Genomic DNA, 17,978 nt, shown 5'->3' with positions numbered 1-17,978 from the left:
TATAAATTAAAATTAAAAATGTGCCGGGAGGATGTACTAAAAAATACAGAAAGTTGCTTTCTGTCGGTAAAATCTAAAACAAATTCAAAATTTTAAAGACTTTTGCAGATTTTTTTTTTACGCCTTTGTCTTCTTATTTATTTTTTTTTTATTTTGCAAACTAGTTTGAAGATTTTTTTTTTCCTAACTTTCTGCTCTGAAAATTTTTTTTTTCTGTTTTTGACCATCCCCCCTCCCAAGATCTAATGGTCCGTCCCTTATCCCTATATACCAAAAATCAGACCTCTAGCTCTATTGGCTCGCTCAAAATTAGATATGCGCATAATTAATGAGGTACAATATGTGGCGTCATAAGGTGTCCCATCACACCAAATATGAAAGGTTTAGGCCAAAAAAGGAAAAGAAATGTTTCTGGACAGCCAGTGCGCACGTCACTTGAAAAACAGCGCGTCACCCTTTTTTTCTGTTTGTGGCCGGCGGCCGTGGCTGACACCAAACCAAAATGGCTGAAGAGAAAGAGAAAATTCTTTGAGGGGCATGATCAGTGACTGCATGAACGGTATATATGTGACTTTATTGATAAAACTATAAAACTGACCCTCCTCCCTCCCTTGAGGGAAAAAAATAAAATAAAATAAAATAAAATGCGCATCGCCGCACCATTTTTTAAAGGAAGACCTGACCAGAAACATTTTTTTTTTTGGCCTTAGCACTTGTGGTTACTGAGTTATGGACAATAATGTATATTTGAGGTCAAAGGTCACCAAGGTCACATGATATTTTGTCAAAGAGGTCTGAGTTATCTGCGTGAACCGATGGACTCACTGATGGACTCACGGACGGATATGACCCAATCTATAAGCCCCCTGGACTTTATCCGTGGGACAAAACACTCTGTCACTGCATCCTTTAGGAAATATGAATACGATGAGAAACTAAATTTTTATTTTTCTTGGCCTTATACATGGAGTCTATGGAGAACTGCCTTATACATGGGAGTCTATGGAGGTGTAAACTAGAAAGTCCTCTAACACGGCCAAATTCGATCGCATTGTGAAACAAATCGACGTGCATCTGTATGGGGTCGGGTACTATTCTTGTGCAAAGTTTGAAAGAAATTGACCACGGCATGTCTGAGATATCTGCGTGAACGGACGGACGGACGGACTGACATGACCAAACCTATAACTCCCCCAGGACTTCGTCTGTGGGCACTAAAAACAATGCAACAGTTATTACAGCTACATCGGCGGTAGGTTCATATCCAGAGCCCCGTACGGTCTGCCGCCGTCGCTTGAAAACAATCTCATAAACCTGGCAACTGTGTATGGGCAGCTGGATGCTTGACTTCCCGGAGAAGGCGAGCTGTCACGTTCAAGCTCAGGATTATTTGTCGATCAAATTTCAGTAAATTTACCTTACCTAGATGAAATTTTGTCTATAGGCTGAAATTTCGCCGAAGTTTGACAAAATTGCATAGATTTTTCAGGTTCATATCCGACATTTTTGAGTTTAGAGTGCAGACAGAAAAAAGTTTTGAGGCAACATGGCTGCGACCCCATGTTGACCCTAGCCCTGCGTACGATGCTAACACACAGCATCGTACGCAGGGCTAGCGAGAGAGTTGCCGACATCGACGGTTATTTACGAGAAGTGAATAAAAGACTGTCATTTTTGGAAGCGATCGAGTAGCTGAGGTAGGCTGGGATACGACTTGGGCCCAAGAACGCTGAATTTCGGCAGTAATTTGGCTTTTTACGTCAAGTCCCAATGGATTTGAAGTCACCGACCCTACGTACGGGTCTTTGCAGGGCTGTGGTGAGCGGGGCGATTAGCTGTAGCGGAACACACAGCATCGTACGCAGGGCTAGTTGACCCCAAGTGAAAATGTGTTCGCGATCAAATCTTCCTATATTTTTTTCAGAATTTTCGACAAAATCATTGCTTCTTAAATCTTTTGTAAAATATAAAATACTAAAATAAAAATGCGATGTGCCATGTCTCCAGATTTCTAAAATATCGTTCGTTGACTGTTCGACGGAATATTCATTTCGCAAACTTGTGACGCAGTTAAAATTTAATACTGACCGCCAAATAATCTTAATGAGACGAGATCATTCTAGACATCCTCCAAATTATCCAACCATTCGCGTTAGAGTTCAGCTCGCTTAGAGTATCATAACATTCTTCGGCCTTTGTTTAGATCGACCCTAATCTCTCCCATTTAGGAAATAAATACACAAGCTACCTTGACAAAACTTCGTGCACCATCCAGGACCAAACGCACTATGTCTTGACGTCATCATCTCCTTACATGGTAATCGGAATACTGTATTTTTTAGCAAAGGAGACACAGAATACGTCGGAGTATTCAGTTTCAAAACGTATTACATTGAGTGATGTTGTCCAAAAAGGTAATGTGACTGCAGTGGTATAAATTACAAAACACAAAAGTTCAAATCAGTTTATTTTGGACTGGCTTTACCCAACATTTCATATTGTTTCTTATGCCAGATTTGACCACGTGCTTACTGGCGACCCCTTTACATGCAAATTTTGTGTCAAATGGTGTGTTCTCCTGGAAAAACAAACGTACGATTTCTATATGAAGGAGGCGAAATTTGCCCTCAAAACTCGAAACCACCCCTTTATGGGGTGTACCTAGCTATTTTGAACGAGCTTCTCGAATCTGCAGCTCTATTTCGAAATGATGGTCTGGTTTTCTCAGCTCAAGGATAAGTGTTCTCCATCGCTGTGGGCATTACTATTCTCAACTGGGGGTGCAGTTTCCAGTCGTAATGTTTTTCATTGTGTCCGGGATATAAAACCTTTCCTTTTTACACTTTTGCTTTGATTAACACTAGTCCACATCTTGTCAGCGATTAAACATGTTTCAAGTTTAAATGTTAAATTCTGGTCTCGAGCCCTCTTGTTCGACCAAACTGAAATTACCCCTCCCACTTTGGCTCGTCCAGTGGGTGTAGCAAGGGTCGTGCCATCGCCTAGGAAACGGAGGGTGCATTAATTGTTGCATTTCGATGCACATTTTGATTATATTCAGAAGATTTTATGGCAAAAACTCAGATAGAGAAGCATTAATATTCACATCTCACTTATTCAAGACTGGCTGAGAGCAGCACTTCCATTCAGTAACATCATTACGCCATTTATTATGCCAAGAAAGATGAAGCCAAGACATTTTGCCCTCCCTGGTCTCAGCCAGAAATGGTTATACCTTACAGAGTTTTTTCCCACGGAATGAAAACAAATGTACTTGGGCTGAGGCCCAAGTACAATAATAATAATCTTTATTACCCTTAATCATTTGTGCTGTGATAAAGGGTAAACGGAAACGGAAAATAGCAGATGCTAGTCTAATCCGTTCCCAAACTACTCTGGCTTCTCTGCATAGAATACACCAAGTCTGTGATGTCCAGCTTCGGACCATTTCAGTTTGTTGTCCCAGCTGCTGAGTATGTTCTGGTATTCCTCTGCTGAAAAGTCCTGCATATTTAATAGTTTACATGAATTTATTAAGTAATACATCCCGGAATTTTTCATATTACACGCGGGTTTCTTTCAATTTGAAGCAAAGTTGAGGACTTCTGAAATTTACGGAAATGAAGTTAACGTTGCACAGAGTTCAGGGTCGATACGCGTACACTCGCACCAACATTCTCAGAGTTCTATGAACGCTAAGAGATTTGAATTTGCTCCCCACGGGGTTTCTCATGTTTGTCTCATGAACACGTGATGAAGCTTGGGTTAGGTCAAGTGAAAGTAATAATGGCATATGAAGATCGCAAAATGTGGCCATGACTTATTATCATTAGCAAACTCTCCCCACTTCAAGCCATGTTTTGGAATTAAAGACGAGTAAGCTTAGCATTGCGCCCCTTCTATATTTTTCGAATGGTGCCACTTCGCCGACGTGTGATCGAAAGCATGCAGGAAACTTGGTCGTTGGATGGATGGGTCATTTCAAAGGGCATCAATTGGTCTACCCATAAGCTTAGTCCCTGGGTAAAAAGTGCTCTACGTTTGTATTAAAGGGTTAATGCAAGGTCCCTGCATAGCTTACTTTGGCATTGTAGTCTCATACTGCTACAGATGTCATATAAGATTGCTCACCTTCACGAAACTCTCTTTCTTTTCTTGCAGCCGTTTCTTCTCCCGCCTGAGAATCTCAGTAAACTGATTCGTCCTGTCCTCGACCTTGACATTGATGAATCCAGCGGATGAAAGTAACTGCCGAGAACAAAAACAGGTCCATTCACTTGTCAAAGTGCGCATGTGCCGCCTCATGATGATGATCGATCTCATTAAAATCTGATGTTGAGATACACACGCCATGGGGAGGCAACTCTAGATATGGGTTAACTGGATGAAATGATGACAGATATATTGTTTCATCTTAGAAAAGGTGGCCATAGTTGGAAAAGATACGCGGAGAAGATCATGAACAGACTGTAAAACCATGTGCCAAACAATAAAAAAATCGCATGCATATCAATTGAAAGTAGAAGGCAGCTCAGAATGTTGGACAGAATGAGTATGTTCCGCTTTCTTTGATATCATAGATATGCAAATCTACGAAAGCATAAAATACGTATCCTTGTGCTTACCACCCCTTTCAAAGATCGTTTAGCCCTACCCTAATTACCATGTCTGCATCGGATACTTTCCCATTAACCGTGCAGGGCATAAATCCATCGTTATGATTGTAGGTTTAATTTCCACAAAGATTTTCTCACTTCACCAAACTTGGCCGTGGTGCACATGGTGTACCCTCTCTGTTTGACATACTCTTTAAAATCTTCTGAATGATCGTCCGGACTACCACAATAGTAGTCACTGATTAACAGTTTTCCACCGGGCTTTGTCCATTTCTACAGGAAAATTAAAGGAGTCAAACAGTGGCCGCGTAGGTCAAGCTCAACCAGGCTGCTAATTCCTACGTTTTCTAAATGAAATGCACTCTTTCATGTGTAATAATACTGATACTTTCATGGCAACTTAAGGTGTTTAAAGGGCAGTTTTCTCCTGTTTATTACCGCTCATCTTCAAACACGCAGGCCAATGTTCCGATGCCTGCATTCCTGCCAGTCTGTCGTTCTGTCTATCTGTGTGTGTCTGTTTGTCTGTTTTTCCGTCTGTGTATGCAGCAGTGACAGCCTGTCGATTGAAAACCCAAGGGACTGCTGTGTGGATAGACCGTCGACAGTCCCTTGTGCCTTTTCTATCTCTTATTGATCATATGTAGTTTTTCGCATATACGACGGTGGGGGGAATCGCAAGCGAAATCATAAATTGATACAAGGGTCCCTCGTACCTTCGGCACTCGTGGTTATGCCCAGCTGCTTTCGGAATGCCCAGATCGTACCTTCGGCGCTACGCTTTGCCCATTGTATGTACGAGAGACAACACCAATAAGAGACAGAAAGTGTGCAAGTGACTGTCGATAGTCTATTCTGATTGGAAAGCAATACATTTCCATACACAAAAGCATTTGGTAATAGCTTGCAGAACCTTAGACTTGGTTCAAGTCTGTGATTTGTGAATGTTTGACTGAACGCAATGATTTGTACTGTGCTTTCCTGTGAAACGTGTGCGTGAGTGGAGTGGACGCGATGAGTCGGGTGAACGCTATACAAGGGAGTTTCACCCGGAATCACAGGGTCCGGCAGAAACTAACTCACTATACTGCGCAGACTCAAAGGTTACGCATTCATGCAATCGCTGGGAAAACCTGGCCTGGGCTACCAAATTCCGAATATGTCTGTACGAAATAGGAGAGACACAAGATAAACTATTATGAATGTTTTTATTTTTTAAAAATTTACCGACTTGAACCAAGTCTAGCAGAACCTGGACGTTGGCGTCTGAGGTCCACGATTAGGCTTGCGTGATAATGAAGCCATCGAAGGATGAAGCCAGTTTATGCAATTTTAGGCTATTTCTCAGACGCATGTCAACCGATTTTGTTCAAAGCTAGTACAAGGATTATGCCACGATACATTTATTCGTATCAAATTTGTTTGACGATGTGATCCAGTGTGGCTACAAGGCGAGTGATTTTAATTTGAAGTCCCCATCTACTTATACCAGTTTCTTTACAAATATATACAAGGGTACCCTTCCTCCTCAACACAGCAGCGTCTTTAGTACACAACTGTTTTATTTTGTTACTTTTCGTTGGGATTTCTTTGCTTTTCTTCCTCTCCAACCAAAGCATGTGCACCAACATTGATTTCACGAATGACATTTAAAAGAGTCCCCTGACTTACCAGCAAAGAGGCAAATAGCGATGACTTTTCCGCTATGTGGACAATCATATATGAACTGTAGATGACATCAAAAGCATTCGGATCGAAATCTCGTCTGGTGACGTCACACACTTCAAACTGCACCTGAGTAAGGAGAGAAGAAATTGTAACCAAGTACGTCACTAAATATAGGTTAAAATTGCGCGCTCACTCTTTGCATTAACACCACACTTCACGCTATCATTCTCTGAGTCTCAGACGAGGGTAAAACAAACAGCCTGGGCATGAAAAAATACAGATTAAAGTTAAGTGAAAACGATGCCTAGATCTTGATGTGAGTTCCGAGACAAGTATTGATCATTCCAAACAGTGAATTCTGTGGGGCGGGGACTCAGTTCACAACCTCATGAAAGTATTGCATTTTCTGAAAGACTAGATGTTAAATAATGCAATCATTGTTTACATAAGAATCACGTAGCGTACAATTTTAATAACCTCTCAAAATCGGATTTCACCTTCTCCCGTACAAACGCTGAAGTGTTGAAAAGTCGAAACTTGAGTGATTAAAATTGCTGCATAAATCTTGCAAAGGGTTTTTTTTTACGATATTTGTTAGTGGTTGTAGATCGTTTTCAAAGACATGATGATTTTCTTATTGGTGATTAATCCCTTGGCGATAGTCTTGCACCTTTATAAATTTTGTTACTAGAAAAAAATTAAAAACACACTTTTCAAGGTCATTATACTTTCTGTCGTTGTTGGAAATTTCAACCGGAAACACGGCAACGTTTTGAAAGGGGAAGGTGAAATGGTTTTTAAGAAGTTATTCAACTTTTTGTCACATGATCCTCATTCTAATATTGGTTACAAATACAAATCACAGGATTTGCGAATATCTAGGCTTGCAGAAATATATACTTTAATTTGGTTACAAGCTCAGTTTGTGTGCAAAAAATTCCTTGACGAAAAGTCCAACTTGTCTTGGAACTTTAAACATGGAGAAATGTGCGTTATATCACTAGTACATATTGTTGTTGAGGAACTCTAATGGAGATTTTGGTGACGTCACCTCTGGTCCAACTTCATGAAAATGTGCGAGTGCATGTGGAACCCGGAAATGTAAGAACGCGTTCATGTTCGACCTACTTGTAGATTTTCTGTCTTTGCAGGAGCAGCAGTTCGTTCCATGGCTATTTCAATCATGTTACAGGACAAATCTACTCCCAATACTTCTACACCATAGGTCTGTAATATGTAAAATTCAAAACTGATGATAACAGTGCAATTAACATTATATTCTATGATGATTAAACGTTGAATACTTTGAACCTTATGTTCCCATATAGCGCTGTCCAACAGACCATTTTTATGACCTTAACATGACCTTCCATCCTGGTATTTTATAATTTCATGTTGATGGTTTAGGTCACCGTAGTATTCGAAATCGAACACTTTCCAAATGGGAAACATGCAAAGCTGGGCTTTAAAGCGAGCGGAAAGTCCACCCCAGTGCAGAATTAAGCCTGATATGGTTGTTTGCTAGGGGTTTAAAGCAAAATGATAGATTCACAAACGAAAATGCCAAGACTTAATGTTGTTTGCGGGATGATAGAGATGGCACACCGCTTCCGAAAATCTTCGAATAAACACAGGGTCGTAGAATGTACGTACAACAATATTTCACTTGAACTGAACACCCGGATATGAGTTAGGTACATTCGTTTGTTCTCATTTCACAGCTTAGCCTTCTATATGAACAAGTGTCTTAATGCTGTGTATTCTATTTTGGTACGATAATACCTCAGCCATATGGAAAGCTGCGCCACCAATTCCACAACCTACATCGAGAACTTTCTGTCCGGGTTTTAAAGCTAACGTCTTGATACATTCCTGAAACAAAGGATAACAAGTCAACGTGAGCTGGCAATTTATGGTAAATGTATTCATCCGCTAGATTATCTGGTCGCCCAAAACCCCGAAACATTTTGGATTCGGTAAATCAAATGAGTTCAGAGGATTTAGCATGCTCTGCCACTTATTCTAATCAGAAGTCGAATTTCGAAATTTGGTATGTATTTTAGTGATATGAATGTCTTCAAGTAAAACACTCACTCACTGTGACCAAATTCGCCGGCTTTTCAACGCGGTTCTTCGTCTCAGACTGTTTTGTAGGAACGTAAGTTGTTTGAAAGCTGTCTCTCGACATGTTACCGAAAAAGAGTTAAAGCTAGTTCCCAAACAAACACAATTTCTTCAGTATCGCTACATACTGACATCTTATGACATTTTTGCGAGTATCAAATACCGGATAGTACCCATCAAACAAAGAGAGACGCAAGACATTTATTCCTTGCCTTAGCTCTTTCTAGGCCCCCGGGGCTGATGCTTCCTTCGCCAAACATTCTCTCGTACTGACGGATTGACTTTTTCGCGTATTGTTGGTTGTCAAGGAAGGCTTGGAAAGTGGTGTACCCACGGTATTCAGCGATACGTTTCTTCTGTAGCAACCAGCAGATTTGGGTGCGATTATGCTTCACCTGTAAAAGGCAAACGAGAATCGAACGTGACTTTTCAGTGCGTGAACGTGCTGAAATTTGAAAACGATCGACAAAGCACGGCAGCATACATGTATGGTGGAAAACCGTCGAGTGAGGTGTCGACGGGAAGCCACAACACTCAGAGACGTTCACCAACCGTAAGCCGTTAGGACCTTTACCTTGACATATGTCTGCACAGTTTTGCTGAAAATGATTTCGAATCCACGTGATTCATCGCCGTCCTTTCCACTGGGCAGAAACGCGCGGTGGAAGAGCGCGTTGTACTGACTTGGAAGACGATAAAATGTTGGATTGTCTTCGCCGTGATCAAAGTCACCTTAAAGATATAAAGACAAAATACATGAAACTTTTCACTATTTCACGGAAATGTGGCATTGCTTTCGTTATTCGTAAGAAAAGGGATCGCAGAAGCCTGAATGACTGATTCCTGACATGAAACAATGCGCAGATTAGAACTAATTAATTTGATCTTTATAATTCTCAAATTTCTCAAAAGTGTTAGGTGCCCTATAGCTGAATGTAGCAATATTACAAATTACTCATAAAAACAAGTGTATAATCTAAAAAGAAAAGCATATGAGTTTACATTTGCAGATAAACTGACATTACTTCACCATCCAATTATCCCAAATTAGTTCCAATCGAAGTCTGTCAGAAAAGAGTGACGAAAAATATGAAAGAATACACTCTTCCATGAAAAGATTTAACGCCATAGAATCTGTGGAATTTCTAACAGCACAATAAATTTTAGGAATTTCATATTACTCACAAAATCTGTTACCGTAGCACGTATTATGAAATATTAAAGGGAGCTAGGGGGTCGTCCCGACTGCGGCTGTGCGATTGTCCTGTTGATAAACTTTACCTCTTCCCGAAAATTGGCGATGATTGTCGAGCAAATGTGAAGCAAAATGCAACATTGGATGCAAGTTCATAGTTCACCACTTTTGTAGCTCTCAAATTACAGTAACTGAAAGACTTTGAAAAAATAAACTTTGGTTGCGTCTTTTCGTTCACAAGGAGCTGCTTCGGCCGCGATCACCTGTTTCGGTACAGCCGTTGAACTGAAACAAAGTCTTCATCAACCTTTTACGTAAATTTAGTATATGTTAACCATGTGGACAGTGAACTATCGCAGTAAACAACAATTGTCATGACAACATAAATACCTGCTTGACCAAAACATGATTCTCTGAAAAACATGTAACCGCCTTCCTTGAGCCATATCAGAGTATTTGTAAACAGCTTCAAGACTTCGTCATCAGTCAAATACATCATCAGCCAGTTTGAAAACACAATATCATAGCTGAAAGGGACGCGAGGATAAAATTGGAAGGTCAACAAGTTTCTCCCCTGAAAATTGGAAATATAATGATAAAAAATACTAGCTCTTTTACGGTGCTGCTTTGATTTACTTAGATTTACACTCAGTGTCTGTTTTGCGACCAAAGCTTAGGTAGGATTCTTTTGTTCTATGGCAAATAAGAATATTCGCCATTCCACAAGATAAAATTGTCTTGAAATTCATTGATACTTTCAAGAAGCTTTTATTGTATCGTCGAACCCCACGAATGGAGCTTGTATAAACCCGTTTAAGTATCATCACGCCGAAAGTCTTGCCCACACACAGAAATCAGGGCAGACTTTATTTCGGTTATTGTTTTCTTGGTTTGATAAAGCAACACGCCTTCTATTGTTGCAATCTCTGTTTGGGGAATAATATAAGGCGAGCTTGGATGTCCTTATCAAGATTGGGCATGGGAATTAAATTGATTTCTACCGCGAGAACGATGTGGACCATAATTCTTCAAGTGTAAATTTTGATATCTTAAGATGTTGTGGGGGCAGATGGACTTTCGAAAACCATACCTCTGCTCGGGAAGATCAAGCTTGGTGACGTCAGCTTGGATGAACTCAACATTTTCTAGATGGCTGTTGCTCTGTCTATTTTTTTCGACGAATGTCTCGATGAAGTCTACCGCCGTGACGTGGGCTGCCTTTTCTGCGAATAGTCTCGTTTGCCGCCTGGAGAGGGCGATATTTATCATGATCGTGTCAGTTTTAGAACACATTCCATGCTTTGCGGAATTTACACATTTACAAGCTGGTTCTGCTATGGTATTTTTTTTTCGAAATTAGGGACTAGACACAAATTACAGGGGGGTGGGCCGGTGTTTTTTGGGGGTGGGTCGCCATTTTTCGCGCAAGCATTTTTGAAGGGTCATAACATTTTGTGCAAGCCTATGGGGGAGGGTCACCTTTTTCATGCATCAAAGCTGAAATTGCATGTGCACGTTATGGAATACTGAAAAAAGAAAAAATACCTCCTGGCACTTTTATTTTCTGCCATTACCATTTTCGGCGCGCCCTTCGGGCGCAAATTTCAGGTATAATAAACAATGTATTGATGATCAAGCAGCCACATTGATTTAAGTTATCATGATTTCTACTTATTCAACACTATTGTGCATAACTGTCCCTAATGACTCTTTCAATAACAATTTGGGAGATTACTTATTTGACATCATTCTCCCATTGACAATACATTGGGTATAGGTCGGTGTCAAACGTTCATGTCGCTGTATGTACATTTTTTATTTTTTGAGGACATTGACAGAATACAAACTTTTCAGAATAGTGCATAGTGTCATCAATAACAACTGGAAGCTTCAGGTCGAACAACTTTTGAATAACAATTTAGGATCAGATAACCTATGAGTTATTTGTAGTTTCCCCATAGCCTACAATGTATAGTGAATCAACATTTTGGTGAAATTCCAAAATCAAATTTCTTGCACAACCATGGACTTGAAACCACTCTAGTCTAATCATGAATATTAATACTAATAATTAGTTGTACATAAATGCACAGGTTTACCAAGTTTTGTATTGGAAAAAAATTATTCATAGTTTCATCATAGACTGCCATGTATAGTGAATGGACATTTCAGTGAAATTCCAAAATCAAATTTCTTGCACACCCATTGACTTGAAACTACTCTAGTCTAATCATGAACATTAATACCAATAATCAGTGTACATAAATGCACAGATTTTCCTATTTTTGTATTGGAAAAAAATATTCATAGTTTCATCATAGACTACCATGTATAGTAAATTGACATTTAAGTGATATGCCAAAATCAAATTTCTTGCACAACCATTGACTTGAAACCACTCTAGTCTAATCATGAACATTAGTACCAATAATTGAGTGTACATAAATGCACAGATTTACCTATTTTTGTATTGGAAAAAAATTATTCATAGGGTTTCACCATAGACTGCCATGTATAGTGAATCAACATTTCAGTGAAATTCCAAAATCAAATTTCTTGCACACACATGGACTTGTAACCACTCTAGTCTAATCAAGAACATAAATATCAATAATCAAGCATATATAAATACACAGATTTGCCAAGTTTTGTATTTAAAAAAAATTATTCATAGTTTCTTCATAGACTACAATGTATAATGGATCCACATTTCATGTGAAATTCCAAAACAAAGTTATTGTACACAGATGCACGTGTTACCACCCTCTTCTAATCAAACACAATTATGTCAATTATTCAGGGTCATATATACACAAATAGTGCATATTTTTAATTCTGAAAATTTTTTTTACAGTTTTGTCATAGACTTCCATGTATAGTGGATCAACATTTTATGCGAAATTCCAAAAACAAAGTTATTGTACACAGATGCACATTTTACCACCCTCTTCTAATCAAGCACAATTATGTCAATTATTCAGGATCCATATATGCACAAATAGTGCAAATTTTTAATTCTGAAATTTTTTGACAGTTTTGTCATAGACTCCCATGTATAGTTTTGTCATAGACTCCCATGTATAGTGGATCAACTTTTGACAGAAATTCCAAATCAAATATCTTGTTCACATGTGCACTTGTAAACAACCCATGCTAATCAAGTATATCTATATCAGTTATTAAACATCTGTATATCAACAGATATAGCTAGTTTTATACTGGAAAATACACGTTCGTAGTTTTCTTATAGTCGACTACATGTATAGTGAATCAACATTATCGATAAAATCTAAAAATTACATTTTTTGTACAGGCATGCACTTTTTACCTGCCACTTCAAGCAAAGTACATTTACATGAATAACACACATATGATTTGATATTTTTTGGACAACGCGTTATATCGGCCACATTTTGCCTTCCTTTCGGGAGGGCGACTTAAAAAGTATAGCAAGTCAGAAGGGGGTCTTTAACACATTGCGGGTTTTTTTTTTGGGGGGGGGGTATTGAGTAACAGGGGAGGGTCACTTATTTTCATGCACGGATAAGGGGGAGGGTCACTAATTTTTGTGCATGAACTTTTGAAGGGTCACTTTTTTTACGCAGCGGTTTTTCGAAAAACACCGCCCACCCCCCCCCCCCCCCTGTAATTTATGTCCAGTTCCTTACCTGTACTTGGGTTAGGGTGCACAGCGCCGTTATTGCACGTAAGCCAAGCTTCGGTGTATGTACATTAAAATGGTGCCTTTAAAGGGATTCAGCCGCAACCTAGTATTCGTGTTATTTTCGAACAAATTTTTCTGATGAAATGATCAACATTTCCAAAGAGCATCAAAACAACCGTTCAGAAGACCCTATTTTGACTCACCCGATACCAGCTCCCAGTTCAAGAATTCTCTTGCCTTCGATGTTTGGTAACATTGACATTATTTCCTTGCTTTCCATTTCAGTCAGAGTCGAGGCTTTTGTGTCATGCATCATAGATTCCACTGTCGCATCTTTGGAGTGAGCGGCCCAGAAGTCCTTCATGTCAGAGCGGACATCGGTCTCGTCTCCTATAATTGAAGTTTTCGATGGAAAATTGGCTCATGTGGCAAATTCGTGGATGTATATTTCTAAACCAGTGATAATGAAGAACACAAATTCTGCCTTGTACATCTTGATCTGATGTCCAATCAAGCCATTTGGCTGGCATAAAGATTGTTGTGAGATGAGCCAGTATGTTGACGAAATCGTGGGTTAATATTGGTGAAAGCTTGTAGGAAACTGATTTTTAATATTAGCCATATCAACACTTGAGAGAAAGCATACTGATTTGGATATGAACTTTGCGTGGTCAGAAGTTCCAGAGAGTAAAATTCGGTGTCACCACAAATGCTGATACTTAAATGAAACCATCGCGAAAATGAATTAATGTTCATGACCGTTAATTCATTTTCGCGATGGTTTCATGTATCGTGTCTAAAACCGGGTCGAATATGTGCATGGTCACCCATTCACTTAGTATCTTTCAACATGTCAAATAATATAAGTAGCATCTCGTATCAAAAAAAATTCATAAAAAATGGCCGACTTAGTCCCTTTAAATGATTCTTTTTTCCACAAGCAGTTTTTTTCTGCACGCTTAAAAATATAGTTAGAGATGTTTTTAAACAACGCTGAATAGAAAATTTAGCGTTGGAACCGAAGCTTCGTACATATATTCACTTTAAGAGTCTTTTGGAACCCGAAAATATCTGTACTTTCAAGCTATTCGAATGTTTGCATGTTTTCAGTGTTCGGTTCTTCCCTTTACAATAGAGGAAAGCAGAAGATACAAAATTGCTCCAGCCGACAGGCTCTATAATATTTGTAATGAATATGGTAGAAGATGAGTATCACTTTCTTGTTATTTACCCACTGTACAACATCTTATGACAATACTTACCATAGATCTGTTTCTTGAACCAAATTATTACAAATTTGTAAAATGTATGAGTTCATGTGTCTCAGAAGACTAAGTCTTTGTAATTTTGTTTACAGAGCATTCAAGCTCAGAGAAAATGCTTGAATAGAGTTTTAAACCGACCTGATTAATATCAGATATAGAGTACGGCGACGTCTACTTACGCTGTAGAGGCGACAGCAAGAGAATACCGCGTACGCGTAAGTAGACGTCGCCGTACTGTACATCTGATTTAATCAGATTGAGATTTATACATGTGTACGACTGTTTTCACTGAATCGTTGTTATGTATTGTAACTTTTACAACGTTGTGTGGCGCATGTATTATACTGTTTATGTGATTTGTTTATCATTATTCACTCATTTTGGACTCGACAGAAAATATCAGATGTAATCCCTCTTTGCATATGGGCCGGTGGCCTTGAGACGCAAATAAAGCTTAACTCGTTCATTCATTATTCTTTTCAGACGAGTTGCTTTGTAAAATTCGTAAGTTAGCTTAATACATTAACATTAATGTAGCTTTGTTTTGTTTTGTTTGTTTTGCCATTTTGTTGGAATAAATTTATTTTTTCAAAACAAAAGTCCATCCATATATCACAGTAATGGAATTTCCTCTCAATGTGGGTAACCCTGATTTCCCTGGCCTATCCAAGTTTCGTAATTAATGCAGCTTTTCCCCGACCGAACAGATCGGATTCGGCACAACACTACCGCTTTTAATAGAAATGTCAGTGTTTATAATGAACATACTACACCCTAGAAATCTATGGGGTGAGATTAGTGCCAAAACAATTGTGTTAACATTATTTTATGTAGTTTACATTATATTTCGTTTTGTCATTATGTTTACATTTTTATTTCATTCTTTTATTTTGTTTGCATTTTTATTATATTATGTTAACATTATTATTTCATTCTTTCATTTATGTTAAAGAAATGAAATGTAAATATATCTTAATAAAACTGGAAACAAAATAAGAAAAACGACATAAAAATGTAAACATAATATAATAAAAATGCAAACAAAATGAAAGAATGAAATAAAAATGTAAACATAATATAATAAAAATGCCAATGACAATGAAATAAGAATGCAAACACAATGAGAAAACGAAATAAAAATGTAAACATAATAACATAAAAATGCAAACAAATTGACAATACGAAATAATGTAAACATAATGAAATAATGTTAACACAATTGTTTCGGCACCAATCTCACCTCATAAAAATCATGGTGTTGAGTGGTCAGGTGGTCATTCTGAGCCCCGATCACACCATGGACGTACCACAACAGGGAATGGAGTAATCTTGTTGTTGTTGTTGTTGTTGTTGTTGTTGTTGTTGTTGTTGTTATTGTTGTTATTGTTGTTGTTGATGGTGATGATGATGATGATGACGATAATAAAAAATATTAAAAAACAATGTGTCATTCCTTGCTGTTGTTTGTCGATGTTGTAGATAATTGTAAAAGAAAACTGTAATCGTGACCAAAAAACGACGTAGGTCGCCCAACGTCACTCCCGTCCTATTATACAACCAAGGGTGGAATCGAGATGCCCCTGATCAAGGCTCATCAGCCACCTTCAAGGCCCAGAAAAAACACCCCATTCACGAGCGATCGATTGAAATGTGCTATCATAGGCACTGAAATTTATCTCACTGACCTAATTTGGGCTTCACTTGAACTACCGACCTGCAAACGAGTGGAAAAACGGCGATTTCCAAGTCGTACCCGGTCAAAATCGATCACATTTGAACTTCCCGGTCGATGGTGATGGGTCGCTCATCACTGGGCATTTAAATTGACCATCACCATCAATAACAACAATAACAACAACAACAACAACAACAACAACAACAACAACAACAACAAAACAACAAGATTACTCCATTCCCTGTGCGTACCACAGGAGGTACGTCCATGGTCACACTGTTGCTATACGTACCTGTGGTTGTAGTGCCTGCACGTCTATCCGCCATTAGTTTGCACACGGCTGACGTACCAACGACAATATCCTTGCCGGGGTTCCCTATGTACAAAGAAACTCTTCAATGCTATAAATAGCTGTTCAAGGATAAAATGCCTCTCTCCCTCACACAGCCTGGGGTGTTCAGAAAACAGAGCTGACCATAGCTGCAAAATTGTAGCGCTACGGTGAGGCGGTCGGTGATTTTTGGTTTTTGCGACCTCGCTCATCAGTATCAGCGAGGTCGCTGACCAGCTGACCAGAGTTTGATAATGGGTATACATATACGCAGTCTCAGATCTTACTATGAATAATCGGTGCATTGGCATTTCCAATAAATGACCCCCAGATCGTGCACCATGTGACCTTTCGCCTTTCATGTGACACGCCGACAGAGACAAGGACACGAATCAGGTTGCACTACAGGGTATCGCAAGCAATTTTACTCTAGAAGTTATGAATATGATCAAAAAATGTCATATATTAAACTTTTTTTCATTATACAAGCCTTACCTGTGTCTAGTGTGTGCCTATTACTTTACCCCAGCTATCTCTGTATAGTATTTCAAAGAAAACAGTCTATATCTGTTAATTGCCCTCCCTAGTCCCCTTCATTAATTTGTTCTGCAGATCACCAACGTGGGGCTTATCGCCCTGACCAAATAACTCGTTAGCCGCTCATAAGGTAGGAGACGTCCGTCCACTATACCTTATGAGCTGCCAACGAGTTATTTGGTCAACATCCTAATTTTCTGCCTGAAAACTGTAGCCTAGGTCCGTCTGCTGCTTCTTTGTTCATTGATTTAAGACTACATGTATTTGTAAACATAGACAGCAGAGAAGTCTCTACTGTCTATCTTGTACATTACTTACTGTTATGAGAGGAGACACTTTTTGCTAACGGCCGGTTTGGCTTCACAACTCAACAGCCGGTACGAAACCACACAACAATTGCGAACGGATCCGGATGACGTATCACTTGAGTCCGTTTCAATGTTGACCCACGTGTAATGAACTCATAAAGTGACCCCATTTACGATAGCAACTGTCTCTGGTGCCTCATTGATACAATTCTATAAGAAGCACATGATAAATTGAAGTCATACTCTGTTAGATCAACGTCTATCGACCCTGCTCCCCAGTAAACTTAGTTTACTGGGGAATAGCAAATTATGATTAAGCTACATTCAACAAATACTGGGGGATGTGGGGGTGGAGGAATTCAGAGGGTGGGTTGAAAATTCCCGGGGTAGTGGAGGTGGACTTAAATGTTTTGCTCTTGGTTTAAGGGAGTCTTAAAGTATTTTTGTTTTATATCTTTTTCGCAATTTCAGATTTGATAGTCTAGTAGGTAATTCAATTAAAAATTTATAACAGCCTTATGTCATCCACGATCTGATGTCAGTGATAGTAATTTTAAAAAATTTGGAACCATTTTCTCGCATTTCAAGACTTTTG

The 17,978-nt window shown here is 39.0% G+C and overlaps 1 protein-coding gene across 2 annotated transcripts; it reads right to left on the bottom strand.

Moving 5' to 3' along the window:
* Positions 1–182: 182 nt before the first annotated feature.
* On the bottom strand, positions 183–17,508 carry LOC139140293 (uncharacterized). Of its 2 annotated transcripts, XM_070709442.1 has the most exons (13): positions 17,394–17,508; positions 16,500–16,583; positions 13,471–13,657; positions 10,694–10,849; positions 9,994–10,130; positions 8,983–9,140; positions 8,621–8,803; positions 8,067–8,156; positions 7,413–7,511; positions 6,288–6,410; positions 4,755–4,889; positions 4,132–4,248; positions 183–3,504 (listed from the first exon to the last, which is right to left on the bottom strand). In XM_070709442.1, exons 2-13 carry the CDS (start codon positions 16,531–16,533, stop codon positions 3,391–3,393), a joined length of 1,533 nt encoding a protein of 510 aa, XP_070565543.1. In that variant the 5' UTR covers positions 16,534–16,583; positions 17,394–17,508; the 3' UTR covers positions 183–3,390. The 2 variants fall into 2 exon arrangements, with proteins under 2 accessions (XP_070565543.1, XP_070565544.1); XM_070709443.1 differs by lacking the exon at positions 17,394–17,508 and having other exon boundaries at positions 16,500–16,781.
* Positions 17,509–17,978: the final 470 nt, after the last annotated feature.

Source organism: Ptychodera flava, chromosome 9 (genome assembly GCF_041260155.1).
Source record: "Ptychodera flava strain L36383 chromosome 9, AS_Pfla_20210202, whole genome shotgun sequence".
In the NCBI taxonomy this organism is placed as follows: domain Eukaryota; kingdom Metazoa; phylum Hemichordata; class Enteropneusta; family Ptychoderidae; genus Ptychodera; species Ptychodera flava.
The sequence above is the reverse complement of the archived record's forward strand: the minus strand, read 5'-3'. Positions and strand labels throughout refer to the sequence as shown.

Excerpts from the sequence above, each read along its gene's own strand:
- LOC139140293 (XM_070709442.1), bottom strand. The coding sequence starts at position 16,533 with ATGGCGGATAGACGTGCAGGCACTACAACCACAG. Across the intron at positions 10,850-13,470 it reads GAACTGGGAGCTGGTATCGG|GCGGCAAACGAGACTATTCG; the intron begins GTGAGTCAAAAT and ends CGCCCTCTCCAG. Across the intron at positions 8,804-8,982 it reads CTGTGCAGACATATGTCAAG|GTGAAGCATAATCGCACCCA; the intron begins GTAAAGGTCCTA and ends TGCCTTTTACAG.